Source organism: Prionailurus bengalensis, chromosome B4 (genome assembly GCF_016509475.1).
Source record: "Prionailurus bengalensis isolate Pbe53 chromosome B4, Fcat_Pben_1.1_paternal_pri, whole genome shotgun sequence".
NCBI classification, from domain to species: domain Eukaryota; kingdom Metazoa; phylum Chordata; class Mammalia; order Carnivora; family Felidae; genus Prionailurus; species Prionailurus bengalensis.
Window position 1 is genome coordinate 49,995,910 of NC_057358.1, and position 14,091 is coordinate 50,010,000.

A 14,091-nucleotide genomic window follows, 5' to 3' on the forward strand; every position below is an offset into this window, starting at 1 on the left:
CCTGTATCATTTCTATGAAATTGTTTAAGTGACTACTCTGAGAGCGGCTTGCCTAAAGTGATAGTTAAAAGGAAACCACTTGTGCACGGTATGTTTTACTACAGATATAATTTTCAGTACCCTGTTTCATTTAAGGCACAACATCTCTTCCTTGAAGATGTAGGATTTAGTTGAGTTTTTCTTTAGTTTTGTTTTGTTTTAATTCATTATACACAAAATAGGAAATTTGAAATTTAGTCTGACAACAGCAACACCATGGCTTTCAGGAAGATCACTTGAAGTTTGCATAAATGTACCAAATTACACCCAGCAATTGATACCTTCATTTTTAAGTTTTATTTTCCCCACAAAAGTAAATAGCAATAAACTACCTAGCTCAGAGATCCTAAATACAACATTTGGAGAAAGCATCTGAGGTACTTTGTCTATGCTTTAGGTTATGATTTACCTTTTGAAAGTAAATGTGCTTACACATTTTATTCTTTTTTCATGGACTCCACGTCTGCTTTCTAGATAGTATCTTGGCTTTTGCCAATTAAGCGCAATCAAATAGTATAAGACCCCTTTTATTAAAAACATAAATCCAAATATTAAAAAAAAGTGAATGAAAGAATCCAGCAGATATTTATTAAGCAAGATGAAAGTGAAATTACAAACACAGGTCAGCTTTTAAACTCAGCCAGCACTCTGGTGGAGTGGAGGTGCCTGGTCCTTCATCGCAGGCAGCCGCTGGGAGACGCAGGTTAGGAAGGGAGCTTGCTTGAGAAATCAAAGCTCCTTTGGAGGTGTCCTACTGGAGGCGCCAGATGATGAGCTAAGTGACATCAAGGCCACACAACACAAAGAGGTGAGTTGACAACAATTCAGGGACTTTGCGTAGTCAAGACAATTAGCTTAGTACTTCAGGTCAAAAATGCTACTATTTATGGGCAATTAGCTATAAAATGACCCATTTCTGTCTGGTTTCACAATTTCGTGGAGATTAAAGATAATCTAAAGAGATTAAGGCCTTAATCTTTAATCCAGGTGAGTAATTTTGCTTGTAGTAAAAAGCATAAGAATTAATTCCCGAAAGATTTAGGAAAAGAAAAGTCAATAAAAACTTGTTTGGTCTTTGGGTGGCAAGGATAACTGAACAGCTTCCTGAAGCTTAGAGAAGTTTGTTCCCAATTTACAAGTATTTTAACATATTGATAAACATATGCAAAACCATTTAAATCTAAAAAAGATCATTTGAAAAAGATACTGGCAATTAAAATTTTACATCCACATGAATTTCAGACACCTCTTAATGGGGACTAGCAGGGCTGCTTAAGAAAACCACTTTTCACATATCCCTCTGCCCCCCCCCCCCCATTTGTTTGATTTTGATTGTGGTTTTGGCTATGCAAGTCTTATCATGAAACAAATGTAAGGCTCTAAGGCTAAAATAATAGTTATTCTGTGGGCCCCAAATAGCTATTTCTGCAATTCTTTTTTTTTCAGTATATCTCACATCTGGGGGACATGTGACTTAAACACTCTTAACCATGAAGTATTTGTAAAAATACATATCATTCACTTTTCACAGAACCATTTTCTTAAAAATGAGAGGCAATAACCAGATTCACATGCAGGTTCATAATAAAGCTTTGTTTTTTTTTTTAAACAACTAAAATCCACACCAGCATTATTTTCAGTTTAATATTTTGGCCCCAAACCAAGAATCCAGGTATCACATTTAATTTTCATCGGCAATGCATATATTGGCAGGACAAAATATGTATGCAAATAACACTGGGAAATATTGTTTCCTATACAAGTGATTAAGAAAAAAGAGAAAAAAAGAAAATCCATAGCACTAAATTTGCTCTAATAAAAATATGCTTCACTGTGCCTGTGTGGAATTCGGTTTGCTGAAAAGTTGTTCTATTCCAGGGAGCAGAAGCAAAGTAGCAAAGTGTCAGCAACCCAGGAGAAGGGATCATAGTCTTATTTTTATTCCCTTAATTGTAATTTAAATAATCAGTCTCCATAATTTGTTTCTAGAAAGCTTTCTTCTTTATCAGCTATCATGTTGGTAAGGGAATAATTTTTCACCTTTGAAAAATGGAATGGCAGATTTCAGCCTTAAGTGTGATATATTCTGAGCCGGTAACTATTTAAAGAAAAGCATGAGTAAGACACGTCAAACTTTTAAAGTCTTCATGTTTGAACATTAAAATAAGTGTCAGGTAAATGCAGAAAAATATATAATCACCAGTCCTCAGCTTTTTAACAATCCCTTTGTTTCTCTTCTTCTAGAAAATTCTGTGAGCGCTATGTTGCTCTGATCAAAAGTAACCTTCTCAAATATCATAACTTCGATGTGCATTCTCATGGTTTCAGTAGGTTTGCACTCAAATTCTTTCAGTGCCAGAAATTTATCAAGCCATAAAGTTATTAAACCCTTAGCTCTTACGGAGAAATCTGGGCAAAATTTGTACAAGAAATTTATCATTTTAAAATTATCTCACAATAGTGGTGTAACACTTTTTTTAAAGTAACCCTTTGGAAAAATTTTATATGATACCCAAAGGCACTAGTTTACATAAGGGGTAAATGGCTGAAAAAAAATAAATAAAACAAAGCCATTGGCCATTGTGTAGATAAAGAGCACAGAAAAAAAAAAAAGTATATTAAAAGGATAACTGCTAAGCTTTAAAGTTATTCTAAAAATGGCACTTTTCACGTTGGTATAAAATGAAAGTGCTTTAAGATGAAATTTTTATGCATTTTTAAAGCTGATCTTTAACCCCCTGAAAATAGGGGGTTATAATGAGAACACTGATAGACTCTAAATCATAGTGGCAATAATATTGGATGTTGCTAAAATGCTTTGTGGGTGTCTTCATTTTTTTTTAGTATTTTAATGTTGATAGACTTGCTTTATCTGTATGTGTATCATTAGTGAGAGATTTGCTCTTCAATTCTTTACTAGAAAGTTACAGCTCATTTAAAACAGCTGGTAGATACAGAAAGCATAAATATACAGTAAGTTTAAACACTGATTGTACTAAATGCAACAATACAAAGAAGCAAACAGAACACAAATGGTAACACAATAAAACTGTATTACATTTGTGCTTCAAATATTACAATACATTATATACAATAGTCGAAAATAAACATCTCATGCCAAGTGACACAAAAACGAATAGCAAGCAAAAAAATCCAGCAATATGTACATTACTTTTTTCTTTAATAATAAACATTCAACTCTGAACTGGGGCAATTTCACTACATACAGATGCAGTCCGCCTTTTATTCCATATAACCATCCTGCTTTCCTATATCTACGCTATTCAGTAGGTTCCTGTGTCAATTCTTATATACACGTGGAGCAAAAAAGATAAAAGAATGTAGTGCTTTGTATTCTTAATGGGGTGATGTTGATAGATCAGCGAACCTGGGGGGCATAACCTTCTTTCATTAAACCTTCCTCGTAGTCCGTCTGGCAAAGGATCATGTTATTCTTTAGGAAAAATTTGTCTCCAACACAAAATCTGAAAATATTTTAAAAAATAAAATGCGTTAAGATAATTTCAGATCCATAGATTTGAAGATTTCTTTCCCCAATAATAATTTCACACAGTAATTCCCTGAATTTGAAAGCTTGGTTTAGAAAATTGCCTTTATTGTCGAAACTAAACCATGTCAGTCATTTAATGAAACATTACATACAAAATTTGAAATCCTACATTTATAATATAAAAAGCAAAGGAAAAATGAGGAAAATACCTTGGGCGGCAGAGGTGATTTTTATTGCCACTTTGGAAAGAAAAAAAAAATAATTGATCTATATTTACAGTCATTAAAATAAAGAAAATGATAATATTTCACTGGAGTGATTATGGAAGATTTCATCACTGGCCATTTATTCACTTTATTAAAAAAAGGTAAAAGGCATTAAAATGTATCAATTAGAAAGCAGCCCATTTTAAAGCTTCCCATTTAAAGCTTCCCTCTACTCTCTGTTATTAAAATGTGATTAAATTCTAGTAATTTGGAAGTGATTGTTCTGAAGTAAAAGTTGTTTTAGCATCAGACTCTGATGCTGGGCCATATTCTTTTGTTTGTGGCAAGTTCACCAACTATGAAATATTAAATGTCATTGCTTAGAGCACTTCCAATTAAACCAAAGGGAGTAACCTGAATGAACTTCTTAATATTGATGTGATAAATAAACTAGTTTCCAGTAGCTAATTATGTATTTTATTCTATAAAGCATTGTTTAATGTGCAAGATTGTAATGTTTTTAATAAGTGCTGTTTTTGTATAATTTCCCAGTGGTGACACTTTGGACACAATTAAGGTCAGAAATAAATGCTTGTGCTGTTTCCAGTACATTTAACAATAAAGTAACTCTGGGGAGATCTGTATATATTTTTAATTGTAACAATTTAACCTTCAAACAGCAGTGTCTAGTAGAGTTGACCCAGTAAAACTACTTGTAATTATACAAGTTGACCCCACTGACCTTTGATAGTGGTCTCTCTTTATCAGATAGTCAATTTCGAATGATGTTCAAGCAGAAATCTTAGTGGATAGATTAAATTGTGTAGTGAAAGCAACCCTTTAATGTTTTGTGAAGTTGAAGGTTTAAATGAGGAGCAGTTGGACTGATTTACATTTGCAAAGATTGGAATGCTAGACAAACAGTGAACCTATTTATTTTCCAACTGGGTAGCTTTGGAAATTTATCCTTATTCTAGCTAAGTAGATAGAGGGGAAAATAGTGTAATAAAAAAAGTAGATTGAAAAGAATTAGCTTTCCTCTTAAAGGAAGATTGGTCTGTTTATTTGTGGAATTTACTTTTTTTTTTTTCCCCAGGATTACTGCCTGCTGATGATGTTGATTGAAAGTACAGACTAAGCACTGATCTTGAAATCCTGGAGTTTGTGGCCAAGGCTATTGGATACAATGAACATTCGAGTTTGAACCTTAAGTATATCTTCTTTTTTATCAGTTGCAAACTATAACCTTTAAATATTGTGCTTAAAAAGTGCTGTTTGAAGAAACGAGTTTTTGTAGACTTGTAATGATTATCCTAATCATTAAGATATGTTGAATAAAAGGACATATTTCTTTTGTTGGACAGAATTAGCCAAATTAGATACTTATCTTTTATGTGAGATTACATTAAATAGTATGTAGGATATATCCGATTACTGTTCAAAACTTTCAATATATATTACTGTTGAAATTAATTTGAACTAATAAACTAATAATAAAAGAGCACATAAAAATAAATAAATTCAACAAATGCTCTTGTGTTCTAGCAGATATTACTGAATTCTTTTTTTTTTTCTCTAAAAACCAACTGAATTGGAAATACTCTTTCAACTCCATATTGTCTAAAATTCTGCTTTAATTTTCTAACAAGTCCCCCAATTCTATTCACCATCAAAAAAAACCCAAACAAACATGTTTTTTAAAATTAAGTTCTATGTCTAACTTGGGGCTTGAACTCACAACCCAGAGATCAAGAGTCACATGCTCTACCGACTGAGTCAGCTGGGCACCCCAAATAAAAACTTTTTTTTTTGTCATCTAAAGATATGTCATTCTTACCTTCAGAAGTATTGAAATTTAATAATTTTTGTTTATAGATTAATAAATTCAGGGTAATTATAATAAGAAAAGCATTGAACCAAGAGCCTGGGGATCTAGTCCTGAGCCCTGATGCTATCACCTACCCAGTGCAACTTACAGGGTACATTTCATATTTTCTTGGAGTCAGTTCTGTGTAGGTAATATAAAACAGCTACATCACTGGATTGTAGGGATGTTAAATTAAGAAGTATATGAGAGGCAAAGTGGCATATTGTAATGAATAGGGTTCAAATCCCAACCTTCCGCTTATGATATTGAAGATGAAACGTCATTTTTTCTTATATTTAAAAATTTTTTTTAATGTTTATTTTTGAGAGAGACAGAGAGAGAGAGAGAGAGAGAGAGAGACACCAAGTGAGAGCAGGGAAGGGGCAGAAAGAGAGAGAGGGAGACACAGAATCCGAAGCAGGCTCCAGGCACCAAGCTGTCAGCACAGAGCCTGATGTAGGGCTCGAATCCACGGACCGCGAGATTATGACCTGAGCTGAAGCCCGATGCTCAACTGACTAAGCCACCCAGGTGCCCCTTTTCTATCTTTAATATAATGTATCTTTTATAAGTTTGTGTTAAATAGTACAAATGAAGTATGTAAAGCTTCACCTCGATGTTTGGAGTGTAGATAATTATTATAGCCACCTCCTATATATATATATATATATATATATATATATATATATATAGTGCTATAGCCACCTCCTATATATATATATATATATATATATATATATATATAAAGTGCTTACCATGTGCTAGTGCTAAGCATGTATATACATGATTACATTTATTTATGTTCAACTGAGAAAGTAAATATTATTATTGCCTTTTTCAGATGAAAAACCTAAGGCTTCCTCCAAGAATTAAAAAAAATCTGCTCAAGGCTCGATAGCTATAATGTGTATGATAGAGGAAGGAAAGGGGTTCTGATCTCTTTGGGCTCAAGACATGGAGGCAATAAAGCATTAGCCCAGAAAGTTAATACAGGTTTTTTGTATTGTTAATATTCCTTTGTATAACTTTAAAAAATGTCTGCCTACCATTCAATGAGATATTGGTAACATAAATGGGATTTATCTAAAGTATTCCTATCTAAAATATTTTGTTACTAATGTTGTCAACTGGACAAAGTACATCTTGTGTGCATTTCAATTTATACTTAAAGGTCAAGACAAAACAGAACATGGGTAAGAAATGTCACACTTCCCCATATAACTTAAAACATTTTGAAAGCTATGGTTAAAGCAGATTATAACTGCTTTGCAATTAGGTTTGGTATACTCCTTTAAAATGCTCCACATATAAACATGAAGAAATTGCAGAAACAGCAATGCAGATGTTAGATGCTTAACAAAATAATCTATAGCTGTGATTTTGTAAGAAAAGCTAATTTCTACTGTTATGAGCTCCTTATGAGATTTAGCACTGGCAGAAAAAAATATTATAGAAGCAGTGATGGCCAGAGGATACTGTAAGTATATTAATAGGTCAGGCTAAAATTCCTGAAAATAAGCTGATAATCTTCCTTGTAATCTAATCCTAATTGCTTATGGTATAGTCAGCTCAATTAATTTTGCCTTCATTAAAAAAAAAAAAGTATGTTAAGGAATAAAAAGATGCCCAATCATATTACTGTGCCATTTAATCTTGATGTTTTGGAGTTAATAATAACAGATTTAATTTCCAGATATTTTGGAGTGACTCTAATTGAACTCATATGGTCTTAGAGATTTGAGGAGTACAGAAAATAAATATAACTAATAAAACACCTTTATAAAATATGGGGCTTAGAGTAGTTTTAAGCAGGTTATCAAAAGCCTCTGAAAAGAAGCCTCCATTTGTAACATCCTTTTAACATCCTTTCTAAGAATGAAAATGTTAACTTAGTCATCATATTTTAACCCTGAGGTTAGTGGCTGTCAATTATAATTAGTTCCCATCTCCACAATACTTTAAAAAATTTTTTTTTCAACGTTTATTTATTTTTGGGACAGAGAGAGACAGAGCATGAACGGGGGGGGGGCAGAGAGAGAGGGAGTCACAGAATCGGAAACAGGCTCCAGGCTCTGAGCCATCAGCCCAGAGCCCGATGGGGGGCTCGAACTCACGGACCGCGAGATCGTGACCTGGCTGAAGTCGGACGCTCAACCGACTGTGCCACCCAGGCGCCCCTCCACAATACTTTAAAAAGAGTCTGGGGGGGGGGCATTATTTCAAATGTCTCTATTTTCTATTTGGCATCCTCAGTTACTAAAGATGGAGATTTTAATCCTGTACTTTGTTTTCAGTAAGAGATGCTGATTATATACCGATCATCTCACCACTATACACTGTGCACCCATTTACTTACTGTCTTTTCCCAATGACTCTCCAGTTGTTATCATATACTTCATTCCTAATCATCTTTTCTGCACCAACTTACACTACTCACATCCCAAATCCTGCTATAAATTATTCAAAGCCTACCTTACTTTAACTTCACTCTATTTATTCCCATTATATCTGCTTAGTCAGAAAATAAAATACCCCTCTTGGAACAGTCCAGGACCTGCATATCAGCTCTGAGTCTGAAGACTAAAACCAGACTGGCTGGGTTCAGATTTTGAGGCTACCACTTTCTATCTGTGTTTTCTTGGGCAAGTTACTTAAATTTTCCATACTTCAGTTACCTCATCTGTAAAATGAGGCTAGTAACAGTACCTAATTATATTGAATATTGAATGAGCACAGGTGAAACGGAACAATGTCTGGTGTATGATCACCACTATATAAGAATTCTGCTCTCAAGGGCGCCTGGGTGGCTCAGTTGGTTAAGTGTCGAACTCTTGATCTTTGCTCAGGTCATGATCTCATGGTTCATGGGTTCAAGCCCTGCATCAGGCTCTGAGCTGACAGCACAGAGCCTGCTTGGGATTCTGTCTCCCTCTCTTTTTACCTCTCCCCCCGATCGCTCTCTTTCTCTCAAAAAGAAAAAGAAAAACTTTAAAAAAATTAAAAAAAAAAAAGAAGAATTCTACTATCATTATTATTTGCCAATGATAATCTTTTCACCTTTGCTTAAGCCGTTCTTTAGCCAGCACTACTTCTCCCTTTTTACCATCTATTTAAATTCTAAAAATTCTTCAGTTTCCCTTCCCTCCATCAATATGCCCTGGCCATGTCAACTCATTCTGATCCTTCCCAGAGCACTTATTTATTGGCATATCATTTACTTTGGCATTGCAAATTTTCTTATGAATGCGTAACAAGTTTTCCAAACTGGCCTGCAGTGCTGAGGTAAGTGGCCATGAGCTGTATGTCTTTTGAATCCCTTGAAATACCACCATAAATTGTGCTACCACTTGAGGTGGGTGGTCAGTAAATACTGGTTAAGACAGATTTATTCCAGAACCGAATAGCTTTAGATAACAAAGGTATTTTAGAGCATTTAAGTTTGTATTCATTTTGACTTTCATTCATTGACTTCCTCCCTTTACAAGTTCATCTCCTTCTGGTCTGCACGCCATTCCCTACTTCTCCATATCCCTACCAAACTCCCTCTGTAATCTCTGAGCACACTGAGTACTTTTCATTTCCTGCACACATTAAATGCTTTCACACTCCCATGCCTTGCATGATGCTCCATCTGTCTGGGAAACCCTTTTCTCACTGCTCCTTGGCTTCCTCCTCTTCCCCAACCCCCACCAGACACGATTCCTACATTCCACCCAGTCCAAGGGAGGTTTTTTTTTTGAAACCCAGCACATCAACCCTTTGATGCTTCTCTAAGACTTCAAGAAGGACAGACCTCTCTTCCCTCGGTATAGATCTGTTTAGCATCGATTACACTCTTCTGTGACTCTTTGATGTCCTGTCTCTGCCATAGCTCCGAATATCCCTAAGACAGAAACTAGATTTTATTCACCTCTCTTTCCAGAGCCTAGCACAGTGCTTTTGTTCTTTAGTGTTACACAATTCTACATATCTGAGGCCATTTCATTAACATGTTTTTTTTTCTTTTCTTATAAAACCATCGCTTAGTTTTATAGAATTGTCTAAGGAGGAAGGGCTTTATCACCTTTAAGAAATTAACTTATTACACCAAATTTTCCAATTCTGAATGAGAGTCAAGTTATCATATAAGATGCTCAAAATAGCATTCCTCTGCTTCCCTTAAAATAGAAAAAAAAATTAGATTTTTAATTCAGGATTCACATCTTTAACCATACCTCTCTAAAAAGGGCAAAGATGGGTATGTTCAAGAAACAACCAATCCTGAAAAGTTATTTTTACTACTGTTTTGAAAACATTCAGCAATGCTTTAGCTCTTAATGATATTTTGATTTAAAAGTTAAGCTAAAATGACTGCTAAATAAAATTCATAAGCATTTCTAATACCACAATTTCAGATGTCAATAAAGTTTGCTTAAGGGAAAGTGCCTATAAATTACCTATTTGCTTTGTGTTTCACTTGAAAAGGTGCAAGGCTATAATAATGATTTGGCTCCTGAAAGTATAGGCTTGTGTGGCATATGGCTTTATTGGAGAGGATTCCCCCAGCAAATGTCAAAGTAAAAAGAAAATCTCCTATATTGAAAACCTTCTGTATTCAGAGTAACAAAATTTGCCTGCTTTGCTTGACTGATGAAGATTAGCTGACTTCTTGCATTAAAGAAGTTTGTCTTGTAGGGGCTGAAGTGACAAGACAATAACTAAGTGCTAATTGTGCATAACCAGCACTAAAGATATGCAGTCCCATTATGGCATGTAATAAATGAAGCGAACACAGAAATATATTAGGTACTTTAATAATGATACTAGAATAGTATTTTGCAGCAATAAGAATGTGAACAGTTTTAGAGTCAAAATTTAGGAGTGTTTGTCTTACTTGACTGAGTTCTACTGAGGAGATAGACTTAATTGTGAATGCAACTTTTTATTTCAATGGTGAAATAAAATTGATATATGATTTGTAAATAGCATTAACAACCTACAATTACTTTGCATCATAATAGAATTTAGGCAGGGTTTAGCACTTGAATGATGTTTTAATTTTCTGTGTAGAACATGGATAAAATAGGGTGGCCTGCCCTAATAGAAAAATGGACAAAGGGCATAAACAGGCAGTTCCCTAAAAGAAGAACTATCCAAGGGCCACTAGTAATCAAATAAATACTAATTAAAAATTATAATGGGACACCATCTCTCATCACTCAAGGTGACAAGGATTTCTTTTTAAATAATAATTCCCAATGTTAGAGTGAATGTAAGGGAATACATAGCTTTTACATTTCTGGTATAAGAATAATTGGTACAACTTTTCTAAAGAGCATTTTAACAGTGTATCACATAAGCCTTTAAACAGTTACATAGTTTGTCCAATTAATTATGCTCCTGTGAATTTATCCTAACACAGACTTGAATATTGTCTGATTATAAAATCCATATTATGTTGATAATATTGATATAAAAATGTGAAGAAATAGCTTACACGTCTGATGATAGAAGACTGACTTATATATATGAAGCTCTATACATAAAACTGGACACAAGAAAGCTTAAAATATCTTAAAAGAATTTCTAAGGGCAAGTAAACGAGCATACTATATTAAATTTAAAAAGTCCAAATATCAAACATTAGGATTCTTCCCTGTTCTTCCCCTTTAAGCAGCTCAACTGTGGATATATTATAAAATATATGCTGCATATCATTTGTCATTTGTCATATATGCATAAGAAAACATGTGGCTAGCAACATCTAAATATTAAAATACCTTCTTTTAGAATAGTGAGACATGGGACAATATGATTCTTTATCTCCATTTTCCAAAATTTCTACTATGAATATGGAACCTTTTGTAAGTAGAAAAGCAGTAAATGTTATTATTGCATAAAGGTAACTGTATTGTTACTGGATGTGTTAGTGCATCAATAGCAGAAGTAAACAGAAGTATTCTAAATTTACTACTAATACACCTTTAAGATATATACACATATAGGTACACATGCGTGTAAATGTATCTGTATCAATGTGTGGATATTTGTGCTCATGTACCTATATCCTTACACACATATTTGCCAATTTTTTTCTGGCTAAATGTCACCATAGACTGAATTAGCCTGCTTTAGTTCCAAAAACTTGCTGGGAAGACTCCAGGTGTTGTAAGGTGACCTCTTGAATTATTTCCTGGATAAATTATATATTGCAAGGTATATTGGGTACCTCTCTGAACATCTGCATCTAGCAGGAGGTATCACTGAGATATATCTCTTGGGTAAAAACCAAGTTAATGGAATATTATTTGGTAAAAGTAAATTATAAATATCAAGGTACAAGAGCTACTTTTTTTAGAACCATTTGTGTTCCTGCTATTTAATATAAGTTATATCATTGAATTTTCAAAATGTGCAAGATAGATATGAGTGCCTCTGTTTTCAGGGTGTGGAAACCAATCTCAGAGGTTAAGTAACATACTCAAGATGACAAAGCCGATATAGGATGGGGCTAGAATTTGAATCCTGTTTGCACTGTAAACATTGGGTTCTTTCTGGGATATACAGGGCCTCATAGGAAGATGTTGCAGTGAAAACAGTAAAGTGGGGCAAATTACTGTAACTGAGAACTTGATGCAACTAATGTGTCCTGATTATATACTATATCCAGGTGTTTTCACACTCACATTGAATTTATTTTCATTAAAATCTATTAAGTGTGCTAATTTTTTAAATGTGTTTTAATGATATGTGCAGTTGCATATTCTAATATCCTCTGCATTTCTCTTCAAAAAGGTATCAATAGTATATAGTTCCCACTGGAAATAAAAGTTACAGCTTTCAACAAGGACAAATGGGATAAAGTGATAATACTTTGAGATGAAAGAATTCTCTGAGATTGACTAATCCAGCTCCCTTATGTTGTAAATGAGAAAAAACTGAGGTCGAGAGAGCTCAAATGGTTGACATATGGACATACATCTTGTTAGGGGCAAAGTCCAGACTAGAATTCGGGTTTCTAGACTTGTGCAACACTCTTCCCATTTTCCTATGATGCCTGTCCAATGCTGATAAGTATTTAATTGTAAGCTACATTTGGCCTCATTCCCAAAGAGACTTAAAGTAACTTAAAAAGTACATCTAAAACAAGGTTAAAATTCAAGATAAGAAATCAAGAGATAGGGCAACTATAAATATGAAAACTAAGCTGAAGACACACTACTTCCTACAAATCCCTGTATATTTATTTGCCTCATTGCACATGTGTTTGCTCATAGTACAAAAAAGTAAAGATTTTAAGCTTACTTTTAAAAAGAAAGAAAAATTTAAGCATATTTTTAAAATTTTAAAGTAAAATTTAAAGATATTTTAAACCGACTTTTTAAAAAGACTAACACAAGAAAGAATGCATAATAAGAAAACTAAAGTTTATAGTGGTATCTTCATTTCCTATCACATCCTGTTAGATGATGCTCTTCCTTCAGGTAGTTTTCAGACCTTTTCCCCCAGCGGTTTGTTTCTGGCACCAAGTGAATATTTGCAGAAAACAAAAATGCCGAGATTAACTGCTTTAAGTAAAAAATACAATTCCCGCCTATTAAATAAATAATAGCAAAGCGAGGTTTACCATTTTTCCAGACACCAGAATGAAATCTGCTTACCTCTGATTACAAAGCTGACATGCAAAGCAGTCCAGGTGGTAAACATTGTCCTTGGCACGCATCACCATCTCAAAGGCAGGGATGAGCTTACTACAGGCAGCACAGTTTCCCGTTACACCGAAGAGCCTGGAACAATAAACATTTTTTTTTTTCAAACTCTTACAGGGAGATCTGAGATCATGACTAAGAAGGTGCTAATATACCCCATAAAGCTATCAATACACAATGCCTTCTGATGTATACAAGTAGGTTTTATCCTAGGCGGATACATAAATATTCTTCTCTGATACATACTCCGTTGACCTTTCTTGATGAAAATCACATCTTGTTTGAGAAGAAAAGGAAAAGACAAATACGTTAGGAAGCTTACATAACCGCACACAAAACAAGTCAGTGAAGGTGTATTCACAGTAAAAATCTTCTACCGATTCGAATATGCAGCAAATATAAAAGCAATGTTAACTTTGATTTTCATGCCACATCGTCCACATTTTAGATGGAAAAGAAACCCATTTGAATGACTCACCATATTCTGACATCTAGCTACTAGAAGGTTTGCCATTATTATTAAAGGAACGCTTATGAACAAGCCATTTAAATAGTCAAAAAACATTAGAGGTGCATGTACCTTATGGCCCTATACCATAGTTATAGCTATGATTATGTTATTCAAGTAGCACATTAAAGTAAATGAGGCTGTAAACTACATATAACTAAACCAGGAGTTGAAACAGAACATATTGAAAGAACCACTGGAATTGTCTGTAAAAAACGTATTTTAAATAATCCTATTTGCTATAGATTCCTGAAAATAGTTATTGTAATGAC

At 34.1% G+C, this 14,091-nt stretch overlaps 1 protein-coding gene across 5 annotated transcripts in view; it reads right to left on the minus strand.

The window, feature by feature from the left end:
- Window positions 1-605: 605 nt before the first annotated feature.
- Window positions 606-14,091, minus strand: part of LMO3 (LIM domain only 3) — a 57,948-nt gene continuing 44,462 nt past the window's right edge. For 4 of the 5 annotated variants that reach the window (XM_043565000.1, XM_043564999.1, XM_043564998.1 and 1 more), the window contains 2 exons: window positions 13,264-13,389; window positions 606-3,524 (listed from right to left, as the gene is read on the minus strand). In XM_043565000.1, coding sequence (XP_043420935.1) covers window positions 3,419-3,524; window positions 13,264-13,389 — 232 coding nt within the window. In that variant the 3' untranslated portion in view covers window positions 606-3,418. Of the gene's footprint in view, window positions 3,525-8,996; window positions 9,507-13,263; window positions 13,390-14,091 lie in introns of those variants that run through there. The other variant, XM_043565001.1, reaches the window with a different exon arrangement.